At 44.0% G+C, this 21,267-nt stretch overlaps 1 protein-coding gene across 4 annotated transcripts in view; it reads right to left on the bottom strand.

Annotated features, from left to right (window-relative positions):
* Positions 1-1,601: 1,601 nt before the first annotated feature.
* numb (NUMB endocytic adaptor protein) overlaps positions 1,602-21,267 on the bottom strand; it is a 118,940-nt gene continuing 99,274 nt past the window's right edge. For 2 of the 4 annotated variants that reach the window (XM_060934339.1, XM_060934340.1), the window contains 7 exons: positions 19,095-19,169; positions 17,752-17,892; positions 9,333-9,537; positions 5,223-5,516; positions 4,843-4,986; positions 4,547-4,705; positions 1,602-3,744 (listed from right to left, as the gene is read on the bottom strand). In XM_060934339.1, coding sequence (XP_060790322.1) covers positions 3,017-3,744; positions 4,547-4,705; positions 4,843-4,986; positions 5,223-5,516; positions 9,333-9,537; positions 17,752-17,892; positions 19,095-19,169 — 1,746 coding nt within the window. In that variant the 3' untranslated portion in view covers positions 1,602-3,016. The remainder of the gene's footprint in view (positions 3,745-4,546; positions 4,706-4,842; positions 4,987-5,222; positions 5,517-9,332; positions 9,538-17,751; positions 17,893-19,094; positions 19,170-21,267) is intronic. The other 2 variants (XM_060934341.1, XM_060934343.1) reach the window with 1 other exon arrangement.

Raw genomic sequence — 21,267 nt, 5'->3', positions numbered from 1 at the left:
CAGAAATATCGAAACGCCTTGAGCAGTGGTCTCAATTGTCTCAGTTCTGTGTTTTTGTTTGCATTATTTTTTTTTTTTACTTGCTGATGCAATGTCTTTACCAAAAAAACCCCAAACAAAACCTGTTGCTCTTAAATTTGACTATGGGTCTCGAAAGCAGATTGCACAATACACAACTTTTTAAATCTCAGAATAAATGCAAGAGCCGTCAATCATGTGATGGTCACTTTTTTTTTTAAATTTCCAAACCAAAAAAAAAAAAAAGAGAAAAATGTCTAATGATGTGGGCAGCAAGGATTGTCTGTTCTGCAAAGAGAACTGGAGGTATAAGCTGAAAATAACTATAGTGTGTAAAGGGGCTCATACTATCTAATTCATCACTGAGAAAATCAAACGTTTCTGCTTACGATAACATCCGAGCCTCTGCAAACTGAGAAAATTGCATCAGTAAACCATGCACACTACAGGAGTAATTGCTGAGCCCCAAATCCCGTGCGCTTATTTGTAAGGAGCAATCACAACTTCTTGACAGCAAGGCATGACATGTTATGTTAGCAATGGGAATCTCAGATCTGTTCAATCAGATCATTTGGCTCAATAAGAGCTGACTCTTAGTTCACAAATATCCCATTGCCATTTTTTTAAATCTCTAAACCTGGCATGCATGAAAACAAGTAAAACTTGATACCAATGGCTTTAACAGGGATGCCTCGACAAGTGTAGTCCTTCTCGTTACCAATTTGTATAGCTCAAATACTTTTAATACACGTATACTTTGACCATATTTGGATAAATGCCAAAATCTAATCAGTTCAGCTGCTGGTTACAATGATCATTCCATACAAATCCTACAAACATTCAACAACTGGAGGCGTCGTGGCTCAGGTGGCTAAGGCGCCATACCATAAATCCGGGGACCCGGGTTCGATTCCGACCCGAGGTCATTTCCCGATCCCTCCCCGTCTCTCTCTCCCGCTCATTTCCTGTCCTGTCTCTACACTGTCCTATCCAATAAAGGTGAAAAAAGCCCAAAAAAAATCTTTAAAAAAAAAACAACATTCAACAACTCACTCTTTCAATGAGTGATATTCTCAGATGCATGCATGGAAAGACACAGACAATCCAGAAGAGAGAGAGCTGAGCTGTCTGCAATCACCACCAAGATGGATGTTCACCAGCATCACTGAAGTCATTGTGTAAGGAACACGGTGAACACAGCAGAAACATAAAGTCATTAAGACATAGACCTTCAATCACTTTGTCGTCATCATCTAGTGGCTAGCTCCTTATGATTGTGTTACTGCAATTTTATTTTTTAATTTGCATTTTAGAGCGAGGAATCCGAGCCAACAGCAGAATCTCAAGTCATCTGTGCACAAACTCCCCCGTCTGCAATCACAGCCAAATCTTTGATTTTTAATTACCAATGTCTGGAATCAAAATATAGTCTTCTTATTAATTATTAATCTCTTAATGAAATACACAATGCATCTTTGATTAACGGAACTGTGGGTCTTCTGAGATTCATGCAACACATAGATAAAGGAGAAGCTGGATGTGAAGAAGTCGGCAGTCGCACCAATATACAAATCACAAGCATCCTCTATCACCGTCATTTTATTCAATCTTTTAGATCTAGTTCTTCAGACAGAAGTGGAATAAAATAATGAAATACTTACAAAATGAGGAAAAAAAAATAAAAACAATGAACCAACCGTTTTCACAGGTTTGATAAAACAGAGCTGGGCAAAAATAACAGACACTTCAAAAATTTCTCGACTACCTCTCACTGCAACCAGTACTTAAAAAAAAAAATTAAAAATCACAGGTCAATTGAGGAAGATTATTACTAAATCTCAGGTTTAACTGACCCTTCTCACCTGAATAACCCAACCACCCAGTATAGTGCTTGTGCAATATAAAATTAACATCTTCATTAAAAAAAAAGAAAGAAAATAAAAACAAGTGGCTGACAATGACGGTCAATAGTGTTAGAATTCATCTTAAAAGTCCCCCAAAGCCCTAAAACATTCATTAAGATATTGGCAGTGGGGAAAAAGAAAATAAAAGTACAGTACTGTAGTACAAAATAAAAAGACAGAGCAAGAGTGAAAGCAAATGATAAATCCCCTCTCCCATCACTGAGAACAAAATGATTGTAGCTGCAATGATTCATTATTTACAGAGGAATACACATCCAAAACAGGACGTGATACATGGCAATAATAAAAAATAAAATCAAATATCCATTCCTTCTCTGTCTTTATGGAACATGTAAAAGTTATGGGTCGAGCTCAATATGTACGTATAATTAATATATCTTTTTCGATTTCGATAGATATCTATATAATAAATGCCCATTTGCTGTATACACACAATCATTTCACCTGCACCTTTGGCAAGATTACGTACAACCTCTCTGTTATATTTCAAAGCTATTTAAAATATACTTAATGCATAAAAATAAAGATTTTGGCATTCTCTCGTTTCTTCATCTTCTGATTAAGAAGTTTATGAAAACTTCGAAAATCTGGAAGCATAGTCCTTCTGTCGTTTCGATGGGAGTAGTCGTCGTTCATCCCCTTGGTTGGAGGAGACTGGGAGTGGGACTGTTGGGCACAGAGGCAGGTCTGAGATAATAATGATGCATGATTGTATGGTGAGGATAAAAATGTTAGTCTGTTTATTAAGGCCCAGACAGAGTTGCATCTTTACCCAAATCCATCTGAAATATGGAGACAACTTCACAAGAAACAGAAAGAAAACGGTAGCTGAAGCAAACCTTCGTTGCCTTCAAACTGCACTGAAGCAGCTCCGTCTCACGCTCCTGTGTCCTCTGCCCAGCTCACAGTTAACACTACAGACAGCAAGGGAACGAGACGGAGATAGATATGGGGATAATGTGGTGTGCATTTCAAAGGGGTGCCCTCTCGTTTAATGTCCTCACCACCCTTCACACATCTCCTTCATGTGTTCATGCTAGTTTTGGTCTCTCTCCAACCCCATAAGTACGAGTTTACAGTTGGATCTCGAAGGTCTTGTGAAGCTCGCTGGAAAATGGATTTGTAGGGGAGGGGTTGGTGCGTTGGCGGGAACGGTTTTCTAGCGCTGCCCACTGGGCCTCGAAAGCATCAGCTTGGTGCTCCACTGGCAGAGAGGGCGCAGCCCAGGTATCGGTGCCATTCAACGTAGCGTTTCCGTTGGGTGGCTGAAACGCTGTGGGGTTTACCGGTGGGGGTGCAGGAGGCTTGACTAAGGGTCCACTAACTCCTCGGAGATCCGATTGTGGCAAAGGCGGAGTAGAAAACGGCGAGGGCTGCAAATGTGTTTGGGGAATGGGCACAGGAACCGGTACTGGCTGGGTTTGCGTAGCAGAACCAAAAACGTTAGCTACCATCTGAGATGGTGTAATGCCCACTACAGGAACACTTGGCTGGGCGTAAGGGAGCCCATTGGACATTGGGTAAGAGGCTGGTGCCTGAGCGTGGAAGGAAGGCTGGTGTGGGGGTAGGGTGGGCACTCCAGAGGACATGGCAGGCATGAAGGCGACAGGGGCAGGCATGGGTGTAGGAAAGGGCTGCTGAATGGGAGGAGTAGCGGTTCGAGCTACAGGTGGTTGTGCTCGTACAGACTTGGACACCTCTTCTAACCAGCGGTCTGCCTCAGATGGTGTGCGCTTATGGGAGGCACTGGGTGCTGAAAGTGGAGCCATGGCTGCAGGGGTAGGACTGGGCCAGTCACCCCCTAGAGGACAAAGGGGGAAAAAAAAAAATCATCGTTAGTGGACATGAGTAAACTATCAGACTACAGAGATCCCTACAGGCAAATACAACTGAAAGTACAACACAAAATAAATAGTAACAGAAAACTATAGCTGATGTTTAAGGTTTGACTTAACTATTTTTAGTCTATAAGGAGGAGGCAGCTTGGTACACAGTTATCATGATGCTGGATAGTATAACTTATGTTTTCTACTGTTTATGAATAGAACGGTAGCTAGCTTGATGGCAACTTACTCCAGGATGGTAAGCAATCTCGATTACAAAATCCCAAATGTACAGAACCGATAACGGACTTGTATAGCACCGTTTCTGTGAGTTCACTGGCGCTGGAATCATCCTTTCTTACAGCCCAATAGCTAAATTATGAAGGACACAGCCCAACATGACCAAGTCGAAGGCATACAAAAGGCGCTGCTGACAGCCGCCATACTAATCGTGCTCAGATTTTCACACCTATGGGGAATTTAGAGTCGCCAGTTAACCTAACTGCATGTCTTTGGACTGTGGGGGAAACCAGAGCACCCGGAAGAAACCCACGCAGTCACGGGGAGAACATGCAAACTCCACACAGAAAGGCCCCTGTCTGCCACTGGGCTTGAACAAAGAACCTTCTTGCTGCGAGGCGACAGTGCTAACCACTACACCACTGTGCTGCCATCCTGTTTACTTGCAAGAGCGTATAAGCAGAGCTAATCATATATAAATTACTCTGTTACCTCATCTCTATTTTGGTGATTGGGAACACAGGCTGGGAGCACTCTTACCTGGATGTGCTGGAGCTGGAGGTGCAGAGGGAACCTTGGCCCAGGGGTTAGTATCTCTGGCAGGCAGAGGCGGTGGCAGCGTGGGAGGATTAACAGCAGCAGCGGTGGCGGCGGCAACGTTGACGGGAGGAGCCGGGAAGGCATGAGCAGAGCCGTTTGCTAAAGCAGCAGACGTGGGGAAACCCATCAACAAAAATGCATAAGCAGCAAAACAAGCATCAAAGAAGACAGTAAAGCGCACTCCTGTTGAGTGTGAGACTGCGAATGAATACAGTAGGAGTGTATGTGGGGCTGACCTTGTGCAGCAGGAGATTGTGGGGAGGAGGCAGGTTTGGGCATGCGAACCAAGGAGAAGGGGTCCTCTGTGGGGCCACTGAATGCTGATGTGATCTGAGTGCACAGAGAGCTGATGCTATCTCCTTCACCTTCTACCTCTGCCACTAACAGAACAAGACAACACAAACTTTAACAACGCCGAACAAACCCTGAGAGAATGGCACTTCGTTTGCTTACCTTTTCATATCAGAGCTTAAAAACAATATAAATTAAAAAAAAAAAAAAAAAAGCGTGTTCCACTTCAAATATATCCATTATTATTATTAATGTGATGTAGGAATTTTACGTACTCATTCCCATCAGGTTACTGTATGTCTGCTTGGCTTCGAGTGATGCTAACCTGTGTTTTTGATCGGGAAGTCAGATTTGCGCTGCATGGTGGACGGCAAGTCATTCATGCGCAGCGACATCTGACGTTTGAAAGGTGACGTCTTCTGGCTGAGAGCAGGGAAACCACGAAACGAACCTTGTCTTGCGAGCACATCCACAGGGGCGTGGCGGCGTGGGATTGCATGAGGATTGGCTTCCTGAGGTGCCAGTGTGGCTGTGGGCTGAGGAGGGGAGGATGAAGGAGAGGAGGCAGCAGCTGGGTTGGCTGTGTTGCCTGCCGTGGCCCCAGAGGCAGCCTCAGAGTCTGTAGGCACACACACACACACACACACACACACACACAGAGAGAGAGAGAGAGAGAGAGAGAGAGAGAGAGAGATGGCTTAAAGATAGTACAGGAGGACATTGCCACACAGCATTTAATCCTAAATATATCCTCAGTGCAGTGCTTTTGTTACATCTTCCACTGCAACACCCAAATGCATGATGACTCCTAAAAGGAAAAATTCAAGATTTATTAATTGTTATTCAAATGTCTCCAATATTTCTTTTTTTTAATAAAGAAACTACTGCAGAGTTTTTGGTTTGCATTTATTTCTCCACCGTGCTTTTATATTTTTACTTAACAGGTTCCTGCACGGGGTGGCACGGTGGTGTAGTGGTTAGCGCTGTCGCCTCACAGCAAGAAGGTCCTGGGTTCGAGCCCCGTGGCCGGCGAGGGCCTTTCTGTGCGGAGTTTGCATGTTCTCCCCGTGTCTGCGTGGGTTTCCTCCGGGTGCTCCGGTTTCCCCCACAGTCCAAAGACATGCAGGTTAGGTTAACTGGTGACTCTAAATTGACCGTAGGTGTGAATGTGAGTGTGAATGGTTGTCTGTGTCTATGTGTCAGCCCTGTGATGACCTGGCGACTTGTCCAGGGTGTACCCCGCCTTTCGCCCATAGTCAGCTGGGATAGGCTCCAGCTTGCCTGCGACCCTGTAGAAGGATAAAGCGGCTAGAGATAATGAGATGAGGTTCCTGCACCACATACAACAACCCATTCAACTACCCGTGGATCATGGCAACACTCGGAAATCGGTCTTTGCCTTAATAAATGACGGAAGCCGATGTTTAGGGGTCCATTTTTATTTTTTACACAACTTTTCTTTTGATAGTTGGCGCTGTTATAAATCTCAAAAATATACAGTACTGTGCAAAAGTCTTAGGCACCTGATTTTTTTTTTTGCATACAAACTTTGATATAGATTTTTACTTTATGACTTCTACATTATCGAGTCAGTACAAAAACATTTTAGAGCTCCAAACGTTCGTTTTCCAGCACAAAATTAAACGTTACAGGGGGAGAAGGGGGAAAAAAAGTTTGTATCTGAGCAGCATATTACATAAGAGACCACTTTTCAGATTTATTTAAAAAAAAAAAAAAACACTAATGAAGGCGACTGGGTTTTGGTGCAAAATTAAGACGCGAGTGTGACGGTCAAAGTGTCCAGAAGAACTGTAGCTGGTTCTGTAAGATGCTCAGTAAAACCTACAGCTCATTTCCTTATAAAACTGCACTCACTGTACCGGAGACTATTCGTCTCACACCAAACATTGACGGTTTCATTTATTATGGCTTACTACTGTTTAAAGTTTTTGTTTTTTTTAATTGTTGAAATGTTTCATTTCATAATTTTTCAGCCATTTTTGGTCTACAGCATCTCTTTACATGTGCCTAAGACTTTTACACAGTACTGTATAAATTAATAAACTCTGTTAATGTTATTAGTTGCAGGAAGCATTCTAAGCAAGAAGATTAGATAAGTAAGACGATTTTCAGATTGAGAAGTCGTCTTATGAAAGATGCTAACTAGTCAAGCCGAGTTGGCTGCAGGCTATCGCCTCCAAACTCACTGCAGTGCATTCTGGAACTAAATCCAGCGTTCATCTCACCGACTTCTACTTTACATCTCATTTATATGATCCTGAACAAATGCTTGAGAGAAAAGAAGGTCTTGCTCTATTAATTTTACAAGCCGACAATGAAACCTGACCATTATGTCCAAGACAGAGGTTCTCATACTCGCAGTCATGACCCCATGACCCCCAGATGCTTGCTTTACAAACAGGGTCACAAGACAAACCTCACAATCTCCTCTTTTGTTTCATTCATTATTTTACTATTTAATATTACAAATATTAAATTGTGTGCGCGCTAGTATTTCAAAACGTTCCTGGGAGTCACATGGACAAGTTTCCCTGTCAATCTCATCTCATCTCATTATCTCTAGCCGCTTTATCCTGTCCTACAGGGTTGCAGGCAAGCTGGAGCCTATCCCAGCTGACTACGGGCGAAAGGCGGGGTACACCCTGGACAAGTCGCCAGGTCATCACAGGGCTGACACATATGGCCATTTTCCACTACCCTTTTTCAGCTCGCTTCAGCCCGACACGGCTCGCGTTTCGACTACCTCAGGACAGCACGACTCAGCTCGCTTCAGCCCTGCTCAGCCCCCAAAACTCGCACGGTTTTGGAGTGGGGCTGAAGCGAGCCAAACCGAGCCGAGTGGGGCTAGGGGCGTGAGGAGACACTCCCCTGTGCACTGATTGGTGAGGAGGAGTGTCCTCACATGCCCACACACGCCCCGCGAGCACGCTGGGATCTGTAAACACCGTAAACCCGGAAGAAGGAGAATTACGAATTACGAGAATTTCTGAAGCCTTATGCGCCTCGCCTCATCTATACGCTCTTGCCAGTATCTGTTGGTGTTGTCGGTGACAACAAGCCACAGCACCAAGACCAGCAACACTAACGACTCCATGTTTATTGTTCACTATCCGGGTCGTGAGACTACCGCTTAAAAGGTCACTGATGTCACTGTTTGCGCCGCCTAACGACATCACGTGACGTCCACCCACTTTCGCTAACTCCACCCAATGTGTCCACCCACTTCCAGCCAGCACGGTTCAGCGCAGTTGTAGTCGAAATGCAACTCCAACAGCCCCGCTCAGCTCGACTCCGCCCAACTCAGCACGGCACGGCTCAGCCCAACTCAGCCGCGTTGGTAGTGGAAAAGCGGCAATAGACACAGACAACCATTCACACTCACATTCACACCTACGGTCAATTTAGAGTCACCAGTTAACCTAACCTGCATGTCTTTGGACTGTGGGGGAAACCGGAGCACCCGGAGGAAACCCACGCGGACACGGGGAGAACATGCAAACTCCGCACAGAAAGGCCCTCGCCGGCCCCGGGGCTCGAACCCAGGACCTTCTTGCTGTGAGGCGACAGCGCTAACCACTACACCACCATGCCGCCTCCCTGTCAATCTCCCTCACCGAAACAAACAAGCATAGTGTCCCAAATCACATGCTTGTGTACTTTTGACCGTTAATGAGTACAGCCAGTTTTCTTATTACAGCAAGTGTTCAAAAAACAAAACCTTTCATGTAGTTTAACATCCCAAAAGGTCTGTTTTGTGTCCTAGTCTTCTGAATTTTCCAAGATTATTAAACATTTGAATGCAAGGTCAGTTTTTGATTTGAGAAACAGCCCAGTCATAAAAATCATGACCACGGTGGAAAGTTTTGAAGAGAAACAGACCATCAGCGTGCTCAACTTCGCTGTGTATAAAATCACAAGCCACTTTACAGTTCGATTTGGAAACGTGACAGACAGTGATGTTTTGGCTCCCATGTGCTTTTAAATCTTCCAGATGTGCATAAAGATACACAGGCGAGTGTGAGATCAGTGCTGCCTGCACAGCTGGTGTTTCTGCAAGTGCCAAATATAAACAAGGTTCCTCTGCTTTACACTGGGCCGTATCGCATCACCCCGGCAGGGATTATTTTTCGACATCACCACAACACTTCCAACGAGACTGATGGTCTGTGCATGGTCACTTGGGTTTTAGTTAGTTGTGTTACACATACACATGCTACTCGCATAAAAATGTTCAAATGTAACAGTAATCTTATATTGTAAACATGGAATTTGAAAAACTGTAAATGTGGTCAAGGTTTGGATTGGCAGAAAATTCATAATGCCGATATGAGGTCATTTGCACAAAGATTTGGGAACACCTGGTCCAAGATCTCCCTTCATTTAGAAAGCATTCCATTTCTCGCTCTCTCTCTACCTTTCTTGGCATCTTGTAATTGCCGCATGACTTCCTCTCGCTCAGCCTGTTCTGTTGCTGTGGTAACGCGGAAGGAGCCTTCTCGTGTAAAAGTGGTGCGGTTGGCATCAAAAGTGGCCGTGACCCCGCATTCCTTCTCCCTCTTCTGTTTCCGCTCCAGGCATGCTGCAAACGCACAGCCCACTGCATGGCTCAGACGCTCACCCTGAAACACAGACACGCTGATCAGGACCGTGTTCCCGTTTTCACATTTAATGGACTAGGCTTTAGCTGGATCAAGATTGTCTTACCATTAAACCTTCAGGAAAAAAAAAATAATAATAAATGGGGAACAGAGTAAATATTTGTGTGTGTGTGGGGGGGGGTTTCCCCTTCGGCTTATACTTTTCTCTTCTTTTGCATACAGACCAGAGATCCTCATAGTTTGTAAAAATGTAATGGTGCAAGGCAAGTATGACATGAACTGCTCTTGGTTTAATTTGTAAGAGCACGTTGATTTCAGAAGGTTGCCAAAATAAAAAAAAAATGATAAAATAATGTTCTAAATAAAAATAGCATTATCCATTTTTCCCCCCAGTTTTAAGTGCTGCGAGGTAAAAAGGTTTCCTGCTGTACAAGTTGCAAAAGTGGTCATTTCCTTCCATCTTTATTCAGAGCCTGAAAGTATCGCATGTGAGGTGAACAAACAATTACACGCAGCCCTGTGCAAAGTAAGCTTATTTCTAGTACAATTAAATTTAGCAGTACTGTGCAGGTTCGTAGTACTCGAATCCAGGACTCGGACTCCAGTCCGACTCGTGCCCTAATTTTAAGGACTCGTGACTTGGACTTGAGCACTGATGACTCGGACTCGTGCATTAACTGCATTCGGACTCGGATTTTTTCTTTAGTTTTTGTAACATGCCATAATAATTTGGCATACAATATTTATAATCGACATTAATTTTTATACTAATTTCGTGCAAGAGAACGCACATTCACCTGTTCATACGTCATGTTCAGGAACAAACTAACGTTAACGACGCTAAAATGCCTGGAGAGAATGCTGCTAGGATTGTCCGCTTTGCTTATACAGACTTCTCGTGCAGTGGCGGGGGTGGGGGGGGGGTTTGGGGATTGCACTGCTGTGTATTCTATATGTAGAACTATCGAGGAGACGACAGGGACAACCTTGAACTTCAATCGTCATTTGGCAAGACTCCACCCAGAGAAGGAAGGGACACGCCATGTTCATCGCTCTGTTGATAGCGGGGCTTGCTTGCTGAGCGATGAACTAGCTAGTGTTAACCCTCTCTCCTGTTATTTGCCCTGTTGATAGTGGGCGGGGCTTGTTGAGCGATGAACAAGCGTTTTATCTGTAGCCTGTTCACTAAAATGGGGCAGTCAATCAGTAACGTTAGTCCAACACAGTAGCAGAGACGGTTTCACATAAAGGCAGCAACAGCCACCGTCAAATGGAGCCGTTTGAGTCTTGTTCTCAGGCTACATCCACACGACAACGAGATTTTTTTTTTAGCGGGTAAAAAAAAAAAATTAAATATCGCGTCCACATGGGCAACGGATCAGTAAAATATCAGGTACATATGGCAACGCAACGCTTGCTGAAAACGATGCAATACACATGCCACACCTCTACGTGCGTTGTAAGACGGTCCCATCGGAGACACCAGAACAATAGAAGAAGTAGGACGCATGCGCATAAACCCCTTCTTCTACCCGGTGTGAAGCACTCACAGGAACAAACACACAACAACAACAAGAAGATGGCTGCGACTACACGAGGAAATCGTGCCTTCTGTGTGTACAAATTAGTTTTATTAGTGTGCATAGTTTTATATAACTTTTCTTATTGTGTGTGAACATTTTGAAAAGCATTTTTATATAATTTATACAACTTTTTATATTGTGTGTGAACATTTTTGAAAAGCAGTCTCATCCAATAAAAAAAAAAGAAATTCAAGAAATGGTTCAGTTACTTGTTTATTTAAAAGAAAAGCTGTATACAAAAGTGAATGCAATGCAGTGGTTCATACAAAACAGTCTGTTGAAGGGTCTTCTGACCCTTTTCCCCTCTGCCTCCATTATAGTCAGGTAACTGTTGCTTTGTGTGGAAGGCTGTACTTTCTGTTCATCAAAGCAGGTGTAAATTGTCTGTCTGGCAGGTCAGTCAGGTTAATGTGTAAACAATTTCAAAAGATTCTTATCCAATAATAAAGATTCTTATCCATTGTTGCTGTTTTTGTTACGAATGATGCACGCGAGAGTGCTGCTTGTTCTAGTCATGTGGTTGTGACGTCATCGTAAACAAATCCGTTCTACTCATCCAGACGACTTCGCAACGGCGCCGTTGCCAGATTTTTCCACTCTGGAACCTGTTTTCAAAAAATATCGTTTTGGGACACCCAAAACGCCGGTGCCGTGTGGACGCCAGGCCGAAATGATAAATTTTATCAGATTCACCTGAATCCGTTGCCATGTGGACAGGGCCTCAGACTCTACTTTGATCAACAGTGGACTCAACTCGGACTCAATTTTCTTGAAATGACTTGGACTTGACTCGAACTTTAAAGGACCCATTGCATGGTGGTTTGTTGATGCTTTAAACGGGATCGTGGAGGCTTCCGGATGTTATATCCGCAGCCTTTCTCAAAATGAACCCTCGGAACGTAGATATAGCCTCCTGGAAGAAAGCCCCATTTCAGCCCTTTTCCCAGTGCGTCGTTTTGCTAATGAGAAGCATGGAGGCGGGGAAGGGTAGAGGGTGGGGGCGTGCCATGGGGGGAGGGGCGTGCCATGGGGGAGGGGGAGGGGCTGCCGTCTGCCTCCCAAGCCGGCCGAGAGCGCTCCTCGTTGGGCACGGCCAGGTGGGCGAATGCCCTGGTCCATCCGCCCTGTCTAAAAAAAAAATGGTACAACTCGAGCCCATGGTAAAACTGGGACTTTGTCGGTTTTTTTTCAGCCTGAGGCCCATGGTAAAACTGAGCAGTTTTACCATGGAGGAGTGGGGACTTTGCTGTTTCCTCCCCCCAACTCGCCCCTGGGAGAACCGCTGCCTCCACGGGCGGCCGGTGCCGCTGGAGGGCCGCCCGCGCAACCTCGGCTCCCGACAAAAGATTGGATCTAGGGCTGACTTTCAATGGATCACAGCGATGGAGCTGCTCTGCCACTCACGACACCCCGGCCCAGAATCAGGGAAAAATACTGCGCGCTGACGTCATTAAGGTGCGATGCGAGGAAATAAAATAAATTCAACAAATGTTTGGGTTTTTACTGAATAAACAAACAAAAAATGAACGAGTGACTTAAAAAAAAAAAAGAATGTGGGTGTCTTTGTAAAAACTGTTTTGATTGGCTATTATAACAGAGGTAGCGCAGAGTACCTGGCTAACTGCAGGAAGCGGTTAGCTGCACAGCTAATGTAGCCATTGCAAACGCACCGATTTTAAAACACGGCAAAACGACTTAACAGTTATACACTTACTTGTTCGGTGTTTGTGGCTGATGCGGCAGGGATGCTTGGTACGGACCCAGGCTTCAGTGACAGTTGATGTGCAAAACCTGCCCTGTACTGTCCCAAGTTGTGGAAACATTCCTCAGGAAAATGCTTCCGACAAACATACACCGTCTTAGGTAGACTCGACGGCGTATTATTGAAGTAAATAAAATTAAGCCACTGCGTCTTCAGGGGCTCTCCCGTCGGCAGTAAAAACAGACTCTTTTCTGTGTTGTCACATCCATGTACAGCGCAATTTCCATGTTTCGCTCGCTTAGGTGATGCCATGTTGTGTCCTCTATGGTCTCCTCACTACAACTGGGCGGGGCAATCCATACAGTGGGTGGGAATCCAGAGGGGGGGTGTGGGGATCATCTCCCTTGCTGACGTAGTAAAGGGAAGAGTTTATCAACGCGCCGTTTTGACGCGCCATTCTCAAATGTCGGGCATAGTTTGGTTTACACATTATGAAATTTCTAGCCACTGGGGTGACTTAAGAAGGTCAGAGGAACTCATTTTAACGTTAAAAAACCTCAGAAAGTGAAAATTTCATGCCATGGGACCTTTAAAAGTGAGGACTTGAGGTTAAGTGACTTGACTACAACACTGGTACTGCGCTTAATTTATTTTAATGGGAAGCACATTTCTATAGTTCAGGTCTGATATAGGTCAACATATTGTCAAGATTAGGCTACCACAATGTGTTTTCTAGAATTATCCATAATTTGGGGGTGGGGGGAGTGTATGCGTGCGTTTCTTCAATTACATTCTTCCTACATTTCATTTCAATTTTATTTGTAAAGCATTTTCAAAAAAAAAAAAAAAAAAGACATTGCGACAAAGGAGCTTTACAGAAATCCAGATGTAGATTTAGATTCCAAATGAGCAAGCCAGGGACAAAAACATGGCAAAGAAAAACTCTGAGGTGACACACAGGTGGATCGATGGTGCTGAACATCGATCAGTCAATTTGAACAGACGACATAGGATACAACATAATGGAGCTGAACGCCCTACTGAGTGCCCTTACACACAGGGAAGAAAGACTTTGCACGACTTCTTCTGTTGTCTGGTAATGTCTCTGTATACAGTGCCTTGCAAAAGTATTCATACCCCTTGAACTTTTTCACATTTTTCCACCTTACAACCACGAACTTAAAAGATTTTTATTGAGATTTTATGTGATAGACCAACACAGAGTAGCACATAATTGTGAAGTGAAACGAAAATGATAAATGGTCTTCAAAATTTTAAACAAACAAAAATCTGAAAAATGTGGTGTGCATTAGTATTCAGCCCCCCGCGTCAATACTTTGTAGAGGCACCTTTTGCTGCAATTACAGCTGCAAGTCTTTTGTGGTATGTCTCTACCAGCTTTGCACATCTAGACACTGAAATTTTTGCTCATTCTTCTTTGCAAAATAGCTCAAGCTCAGCCAGATTGGATGGAGAGCGTCTGTGAACAGCAATTTTCAAGTCTTGCCACGGATGCTCAATGGGATTTAGGTCTGGACTTTGACTGGGCCATTCTAACACATGAATATTCTTTGATCTAAACCATTCCATTGTAGCTCTGGCTGTATGTTTAGGGTCATTGTCTTGCTGGAAAGTGAATCTCCTTCCCAGTCTCAAGTCTTTTGCAGCTTCCAACAGGTTTTCTTCCAGGATTGCCCTGTATTTAGCTCCATCCATCTTCCCATCAACTCTGACCAGCTTCCCTGTCCCTGCTGAAGAAAAGCATCCCCATAGCATGATGCTGCCACCACCATGTTTCACAGTGGGGATGGTGTGTGCAGGATGATGAGCAGTGTTAGTTTTCTGCCACACATAGCGCTTTGCATTTAGGCCAAAAAGTTCAACTTTGGTCTCATCTGACCAAAGCACCTTCTTCCACATGTTTGCTGTGTCCCCTACATGGCTTCTTATGCCTGTCTTTCAACAATGGCTTTCTTCTTGCCACTCTTCCAAAAAGGCCAGATTTGTGGAGTGTACGACTTATAGTTGTCCTGTGCACAGATTCTCCCACCTGAGCTGCGGATTTCTGCAGCTCCTCCAGAGTGATCATGGGCCTCTTGGCTGCTTCTCTGACCAGTGCTCTCCTTGCTCGCTCTGTCAGTTTAGGTGGACGGCCATGTCTTGGTAGGTTTGCAGTTGTGCCATACTTTTTCCATTTTTGAATGATGGATTGAACAGTGCTTCTTGAGATGTTCAGAGCTTGGGATATTTTTTTATAACCTAACCCTGCTTTAAACTTCTCCAGAACTTTATCCCTGACCTGTCTGGTGAGTTCTTTGGTCTTCATGATGCTGTTTGTTCTTCAGTGTTCTCTAACAAACCACTGAGGCCTTCACAGAACAAGTGTATTTATGCTGAGAGTAAATTACACACAGTAGGACTCTATTAACTAATTAGATGACTTCTGAAGGCAATTGATTGCACTGGATTGTATTTAGAGGTATCAGAGTACAGGGGGCTGAATACTAATGCACACCATATTTTTCAGATTTTTATTTGTTTAAAATTTTGAACACCATTTATCATTTTCGTTTCACTTCACAATTATGTGCTACTCTGTGTTGGTCCATCAAATAAAATCTCAATAAAAAACTTTTAAGTTCGTGGTTGTAAGGTGGAAAAATGTGAAAAAGTTCAAGGGGTATGAATACTTTTTCAAGGCACTTTATTCAATAAAGATTAAAGTATTAGTACACTTGGCTCTTTGGGTGTATTGGCAGCCATTAAATGAAAGTCTGCGTGGTTGAGTGTTCACAAGATTTAATCTTGCTTGGGTTTGGGTACACACACTTCCATTAAAAACAAAGTTGCTGTGTCTTGTGTTTAACTGTTCACTGACAGTCAAGTGGGAAACGCAGCTTGCTTATCTTCAAATAGGATACGCCTGGGTTCATCTTTTATATATACACAACCCCGATTCCAAAAAAGTTGGGAAAAAGTACAAATTGTAAATAAAAACGGAATGCAATGATGTGGAAGTTTCAAAATTCCATATTTTATTCAGAATAGAACATAGATGACATAAATGTTTAAACTGAGAAAATGTCTCATTTAAAGAGAAAAATTAGGTGATTTTAAATTTCATGACAACAACACATCTCAAAAAAGTTGGGACAAGGCCATGTTTACCACTGTGAGACATCCCCTTTTCTCTTTACAACAGTCTGTAAACGTCTGGGGACTGAGGAGACAAGTTGCTCAAGTTTAGGGATAGGAATGTTAACCCATTCTTGTCTAATGTAGGATTCTAGTTGCTCAACTGTCTTAGGTCTTTTTTGTCATATCTTCTGTTTTATGATGCGCCAAATGTTTTCTATGGGTGAAAGATCTGGACTGCAGGCTGGCCAGTTCAGTACCCGGACCCTTCTTCTACGCAGCCATGATGCTGTAATTGATGCAGTATGTGGTTTGGCATTGTCATGTTGGAAAATGCAAGGTCTTCCCTGAAAGAGACGTCGTCTGGATGGGAGCATATGTTGCTCTAGAACCTGGATATACCTTTCAGCACTGATGGTGTCTTTCCAGATGTGTAAGCTGCCCATGCCACACGCACTAATGCAACCCCATACCATCAGAGATGCAGGCTTCTGAACTGAGTGCTGATAACAACTTGGGTCGTCCTTCTCCTCTTTAGTCCGAATGACACGGCGTCCCTGATTTCCACAAAGAACTTCAAATTTTGATTCGTCTGACCACAGAACAGTTTTCCACTTTGCCACAGTCCATTTTAAATGAGCCTTGGCCCAGAGAAGACGTCTGCGCTTCTGGATCATGTTTAGATACGGCTTCTTCTTTGAACTATAGAGTTTTAGCTGGCAACGGCGGATGGCACGGTGAATTGTGTTCACAGATAATGTTCTCTGGAAATATTCCTGAGCCCAGTTTGTGATTTCCAATACAGAAGCATGCCTGTATGTGATACAGTGCCTTCTAAGGGCCCGAAGATCACGGGCACCCAGTATGGTTTTCTGGCCTTGACCCTTACGCACAGAGATTCTTCCAGATTCTCTGAATCTTTTGATGATATTATGCACTGTAGATGATGATATGTTCAAACTCTTTGCAATTTTACACTGTCGAACTCCTTTCTGATATTGCTCCACTATTTGTCGGTGCAGAATTAGGGGGATTGGTGATCCTCTTCCCATCTTTACTTCTGAGAGCCGCTGCCACTCCAAGATGCTCTTTTTATACCCAGTCATGTTAATGACCTATTGCCAATTGACCTAATGAGTTGCAATTTGCTCCTCCAGCTGTTCCTTTTTTGTACCTTTAACTTTTCCAGCCTCTTATTGTCCCTGTCCCAACTTTTTTGAGATGTGTTGCTGTCATGAAATTTCAAATGAGCCAATATTTGGCATGAAATTTCAAAATGTCTCACTTTCCACATTTGATATGTTGGCTATGTTCTACTGTGAATACAATATCAGTTTTTGAGATTGATAAATTATTGCATTCTGTTTTTATTTACAATTTGTACTTTGTCCCAACTTTTTTGGAATCGGGGTTGTAAAAAGGGTCGAGTAGTATTTCTCTACTTGTGCCCATTAAGCCACAAAACAACCTCGAGAGAAGCTCTTTCTACTTTTACAGATAGTGTTATGTGATACGAAGGCAACATACACACCCTCAGCCAGGATATAGAAAGTCCTGGGTTCAGGTTTTTTTTTAAGGAGATGAGGCAAGTCATGCTGTTCCATTGAACAAGATTAGAGCAGTAGGGTCAAGAGCAAATCCATTACCAAGTTCAGGAAGAGCGTCGTGTCAGCAGCTGCCGAATAAGGCTCATGACAAGAAAACATAAGCTGAAAATCAATACTGTGTATCACAATATGATTATGTAATACATTATTAACGATACGATTGGATTCCGTCACTGAAACTACATGTCTTTAAAATGACAGTACTCACTGAATCTTTGATGGCCATGAAGCAGTGGCAGATCCAGCGGCGAGTCGTGCCATCTCTACAGATGTAAGAGAACGCCCTTTCAAAATTCCGGTCAGGAGCACAAAATGATACTTTCTCTATTGTCTGGTCAAGAATCAGATCCTGGAAGGAAGAAGCAGAAGATGCAGAGTTCACTTTCACCTGCATTATTATATTTATCGTCTGAAACACTTCACAGTTGGCTCAGTCATTGGTAAACGACACCAAATCACACCACCAGGTGGCACAATATAACCACATCACACATCTGGGCTTCTGAATGCTGCCTGATGGCATGTGTCCTGTTTAGAATGTGTGTCAGCGTTAACTGAGCACAGCTTTGGGTGTTTACTTTAGGAAGAGACTGCTTTTTTTTTTTTAAAGACACTATTTTAATGTTGCAGGAAAACGTACATCCAGAAATCCACGATTAGCAGTATACAGGCTCAGAGAGCCCCAAAGGTTTTTATTCTCCATATGGAGTCTTACTGAAATATACATCAACCCTGGGGGGATTCTGAAATGTGCAAATAATTCAGGATGAGCCTGTGTCTTCAGGAGCACACAGGTGCGTACACAGTGAGGCCAAGTTTACATTAGACCGTATCTGTCTCGTTTTCTTCGCGGATGCACTGTCCGTTTACATTAAAACGCCTGGAAACGCCTGGAAACGGGAATCCGCCAGCGTCCACGTATTCAATCCAGATCGTGTCTGGTCCGGTGCTGTGTAAACATTGAGAATACGCGGATACGCTGTGCTGAGCTCTAGCTGGCGTCGTCATTGGACAACGTCACTGTGACATCCACCTTCCTGATTCGCTGGCGTTGGTCATGTGACGCGACTGCTGAAAAACGGCGCGGACATCCGCCTTGTATCACCTTTCAATAAAGAGTATAAAAGTATGAAAATACTGCAAATACTGATGCAAATACTGCCCATTGTGTAGTTATGATTGTCTTCAGGCTTGCCATCCTTCCACTTGCAAGTGGTAAGTGATCTGCGCTGGGATCACACACACAGCGGCTCAGTCCCGAATCACTGCTTGTGCACTTCACTCGCGCGCTCTGTGAGCTGCGCAGGGCCGGAGTGCGCACCCTCCAGAGGGCACTCACTGTTCAGGGCGGAGTGATTTGGAGCGCAGGATGACTGCGGAGCCAAGCGTATCCGTGTATTGGTGTTGCTGTGTGCATGCGAATCGTGTATTGGTGTTGCTGTGTGCACGCTAATCGTTTTAAAAACGTTAATCTGATGATCCGCTGATACGGTCTAATGTAAACCCCACCTGAGTGTGGTATGAAGATTTGAGTTTTCAGTCCTTAATTACCTTTGTCTTGTCATCAACGACCCTCAGGCCATCAGCAGATACCCACAGCACAGCCCTGACTGCTTTCTTCCCTGCCTACAAGCAGTGAGAGAGGAAGAGAGGAGGAGCACACGGTACAAAATAAGACTGATCATTAAAGAAACGATTAAGTAGCTGTCCCCATGCCCCCCAGCATTTTAGTTGTTTAATATAGAACACAAACTGCTTCATCCATAAAACAAATCCTGCAAATCAAGAAACATCAGAACTGAGGTTTTAGGAAGAAAAAAAGAAGGTTGTGAGTCAGCATGTTCTTTGAAGGAACCCATGTGATAGAGGAGAGGAAAAGAGGAGAGAGACAGCAACACCACAAACTCAATCACACAGCATGTCATTCTACACTGGACAGTTCCAGGTGTTCACTGGAGTGAGGAGAAAAGTGCCCTTAACCAACGCTCCGAGAGCAACATGCATATACGGTAGGTACACGCGCGCGCGCGCGCGCACACACACACACACACACACACACACACACACACACACACACGTCTTACCATCTTTCCTTTCACAAAATAGGTTCTTTGCATATGACGTAATAAACTGACATGCTTTCCAGATGGAGGGTAGGCAACACTACAGCAGTGCCAATGATTTGTGGCTGAAACAACCATAAACACAGTGGGCATGGTGGTGTAGCAATTAGCATTGTTGCTTCACAGCAAGGAGGTTCTGGGTTCGAGCCCAGCGAGGACCTTTCTGTGTGGAGTTTGCATGTTCTCCCCATGACTGCGTGGGTTTTCTCCGGGTGCTCCGGTTTCCCCCACAGTCCAAAGACATGCAGGTTAGGCTAATTGGTGGCTCTAAATTGACTGTAAGTGTGATTGGTTGTGTGTCTCTATTGCCCCTTTTCCACCAAAGCAGTTCCAGGGCTGGTTCGGGGCCAGTGCTTAGTTTGGAACCGGGTTTTCTGTTTCCACTGACAAAGAACTGGCTCTGGAGCCAGAAAAACCGGTTCCAGGCTAGCACCAACTCTCTGCTGGGCCAGAGGAAAGAACCGCTTACGTCAGCTGGGGGGTGGAGTTGTTAAGACCAACAACAATAACAAGACCGCAAAAGATCGCCATTTTTAAGCGATGAGAAGAAGCAGCTGTACAAATGCGAAGTCATCCATTATTATTATTGCTGTTGTTGCTGCTGCTTCTTCTTCCGTGTTGTTTTTGCTTCGATATTCACGCCAAGGTTTATGTAAACGTAGCAACGTAACCGACGTATACAGCGACGTAATGACGTGGCTTCCCTTAGCACCGTGAGCTATGGAAAAGCAAACTGGTTCTCAGCTGGCTCGCAAGTTGAACAAGTTGTGAACCAGCACTGGCCCCGAACCAGCCCTGGAACTGATTTGGTGGAAAAGGGGTACATGTGTCAGCCCTGCGATGATCTGGCAACTTGTCCAGGGTGTACCCCGCCTCTCACCCATAGTCAGATGGGATAGGCTCCAGCTTGCCCGTGACCCTGCACAGGACAAGCAGTTATGGATAAATGGATGGACAACCATAAACAGCAATCAATCAAACTTGGGGGAAAAACAACAAGGACTACTTTCGAATCCTCAGAATAACGGTACACAAATGGGAGAAGTTAAAAAACAAACAAAAAAAACCCCTAACCTCAAAGAAACTGCAGCAGACATGAGTCATCTCAAGTCTGGTAGAGTGGAGTCTGACAATGATCATGAATGCAGTGAAAACTGACCAAATAAATAAATAAATAAATAAATAGGACCAGGGTGGGGATATCGCAGGAAACATCTAGCTGCATCTACAATATGAAACACTCTGTGGTGTTTGTTCTGCAGCGAGTGTTTTGTAGTTTTTGGCAGCAAGCTACCAGGAGATTTGTTTTTAATGATGCTAGCTAGCCATCACTGTACACCAAACGTTGCGAAAAAACAAAAAGCTACCATTAACCCTCTTTGCGGTCACCACTGGGTGTTTGCTCTGTAGTCTTTCAGCATCCGTTCACAAGTTATCACTTTGCCATTTGATTTATTTAGGCTGCCCGAATTGAAATAGCAGTATAAAAGAGACAGTAATTCTCAAGCACATTTACTCACTCGGGCAAAAACAAGATGGCAGTTGTTCAAAGCTACTTTGGTCCCGAGGTTGTGGACTCTGAAATATACCACATGAAATAG

The sequence above is a fragment of the Neoarius graeffei genome, chromosome 11, assembly GCF_027579695.1.
Source record: "Neoarius graeffei isolate fNeoGra1 chromosome 11, fNeoGra1.pri, whole genome shotgun sequence".
In the NCBI taxonomy this organism is placed as follows: Eukaryota; Metazoa; Chordata; class Actinopteri; order Siluriformes; family Ariidae; genus Neoarius; species Neoarius graeffei.
This window is presented reverse-complemented; position numbering and strand designations above follow the sequence as displayed.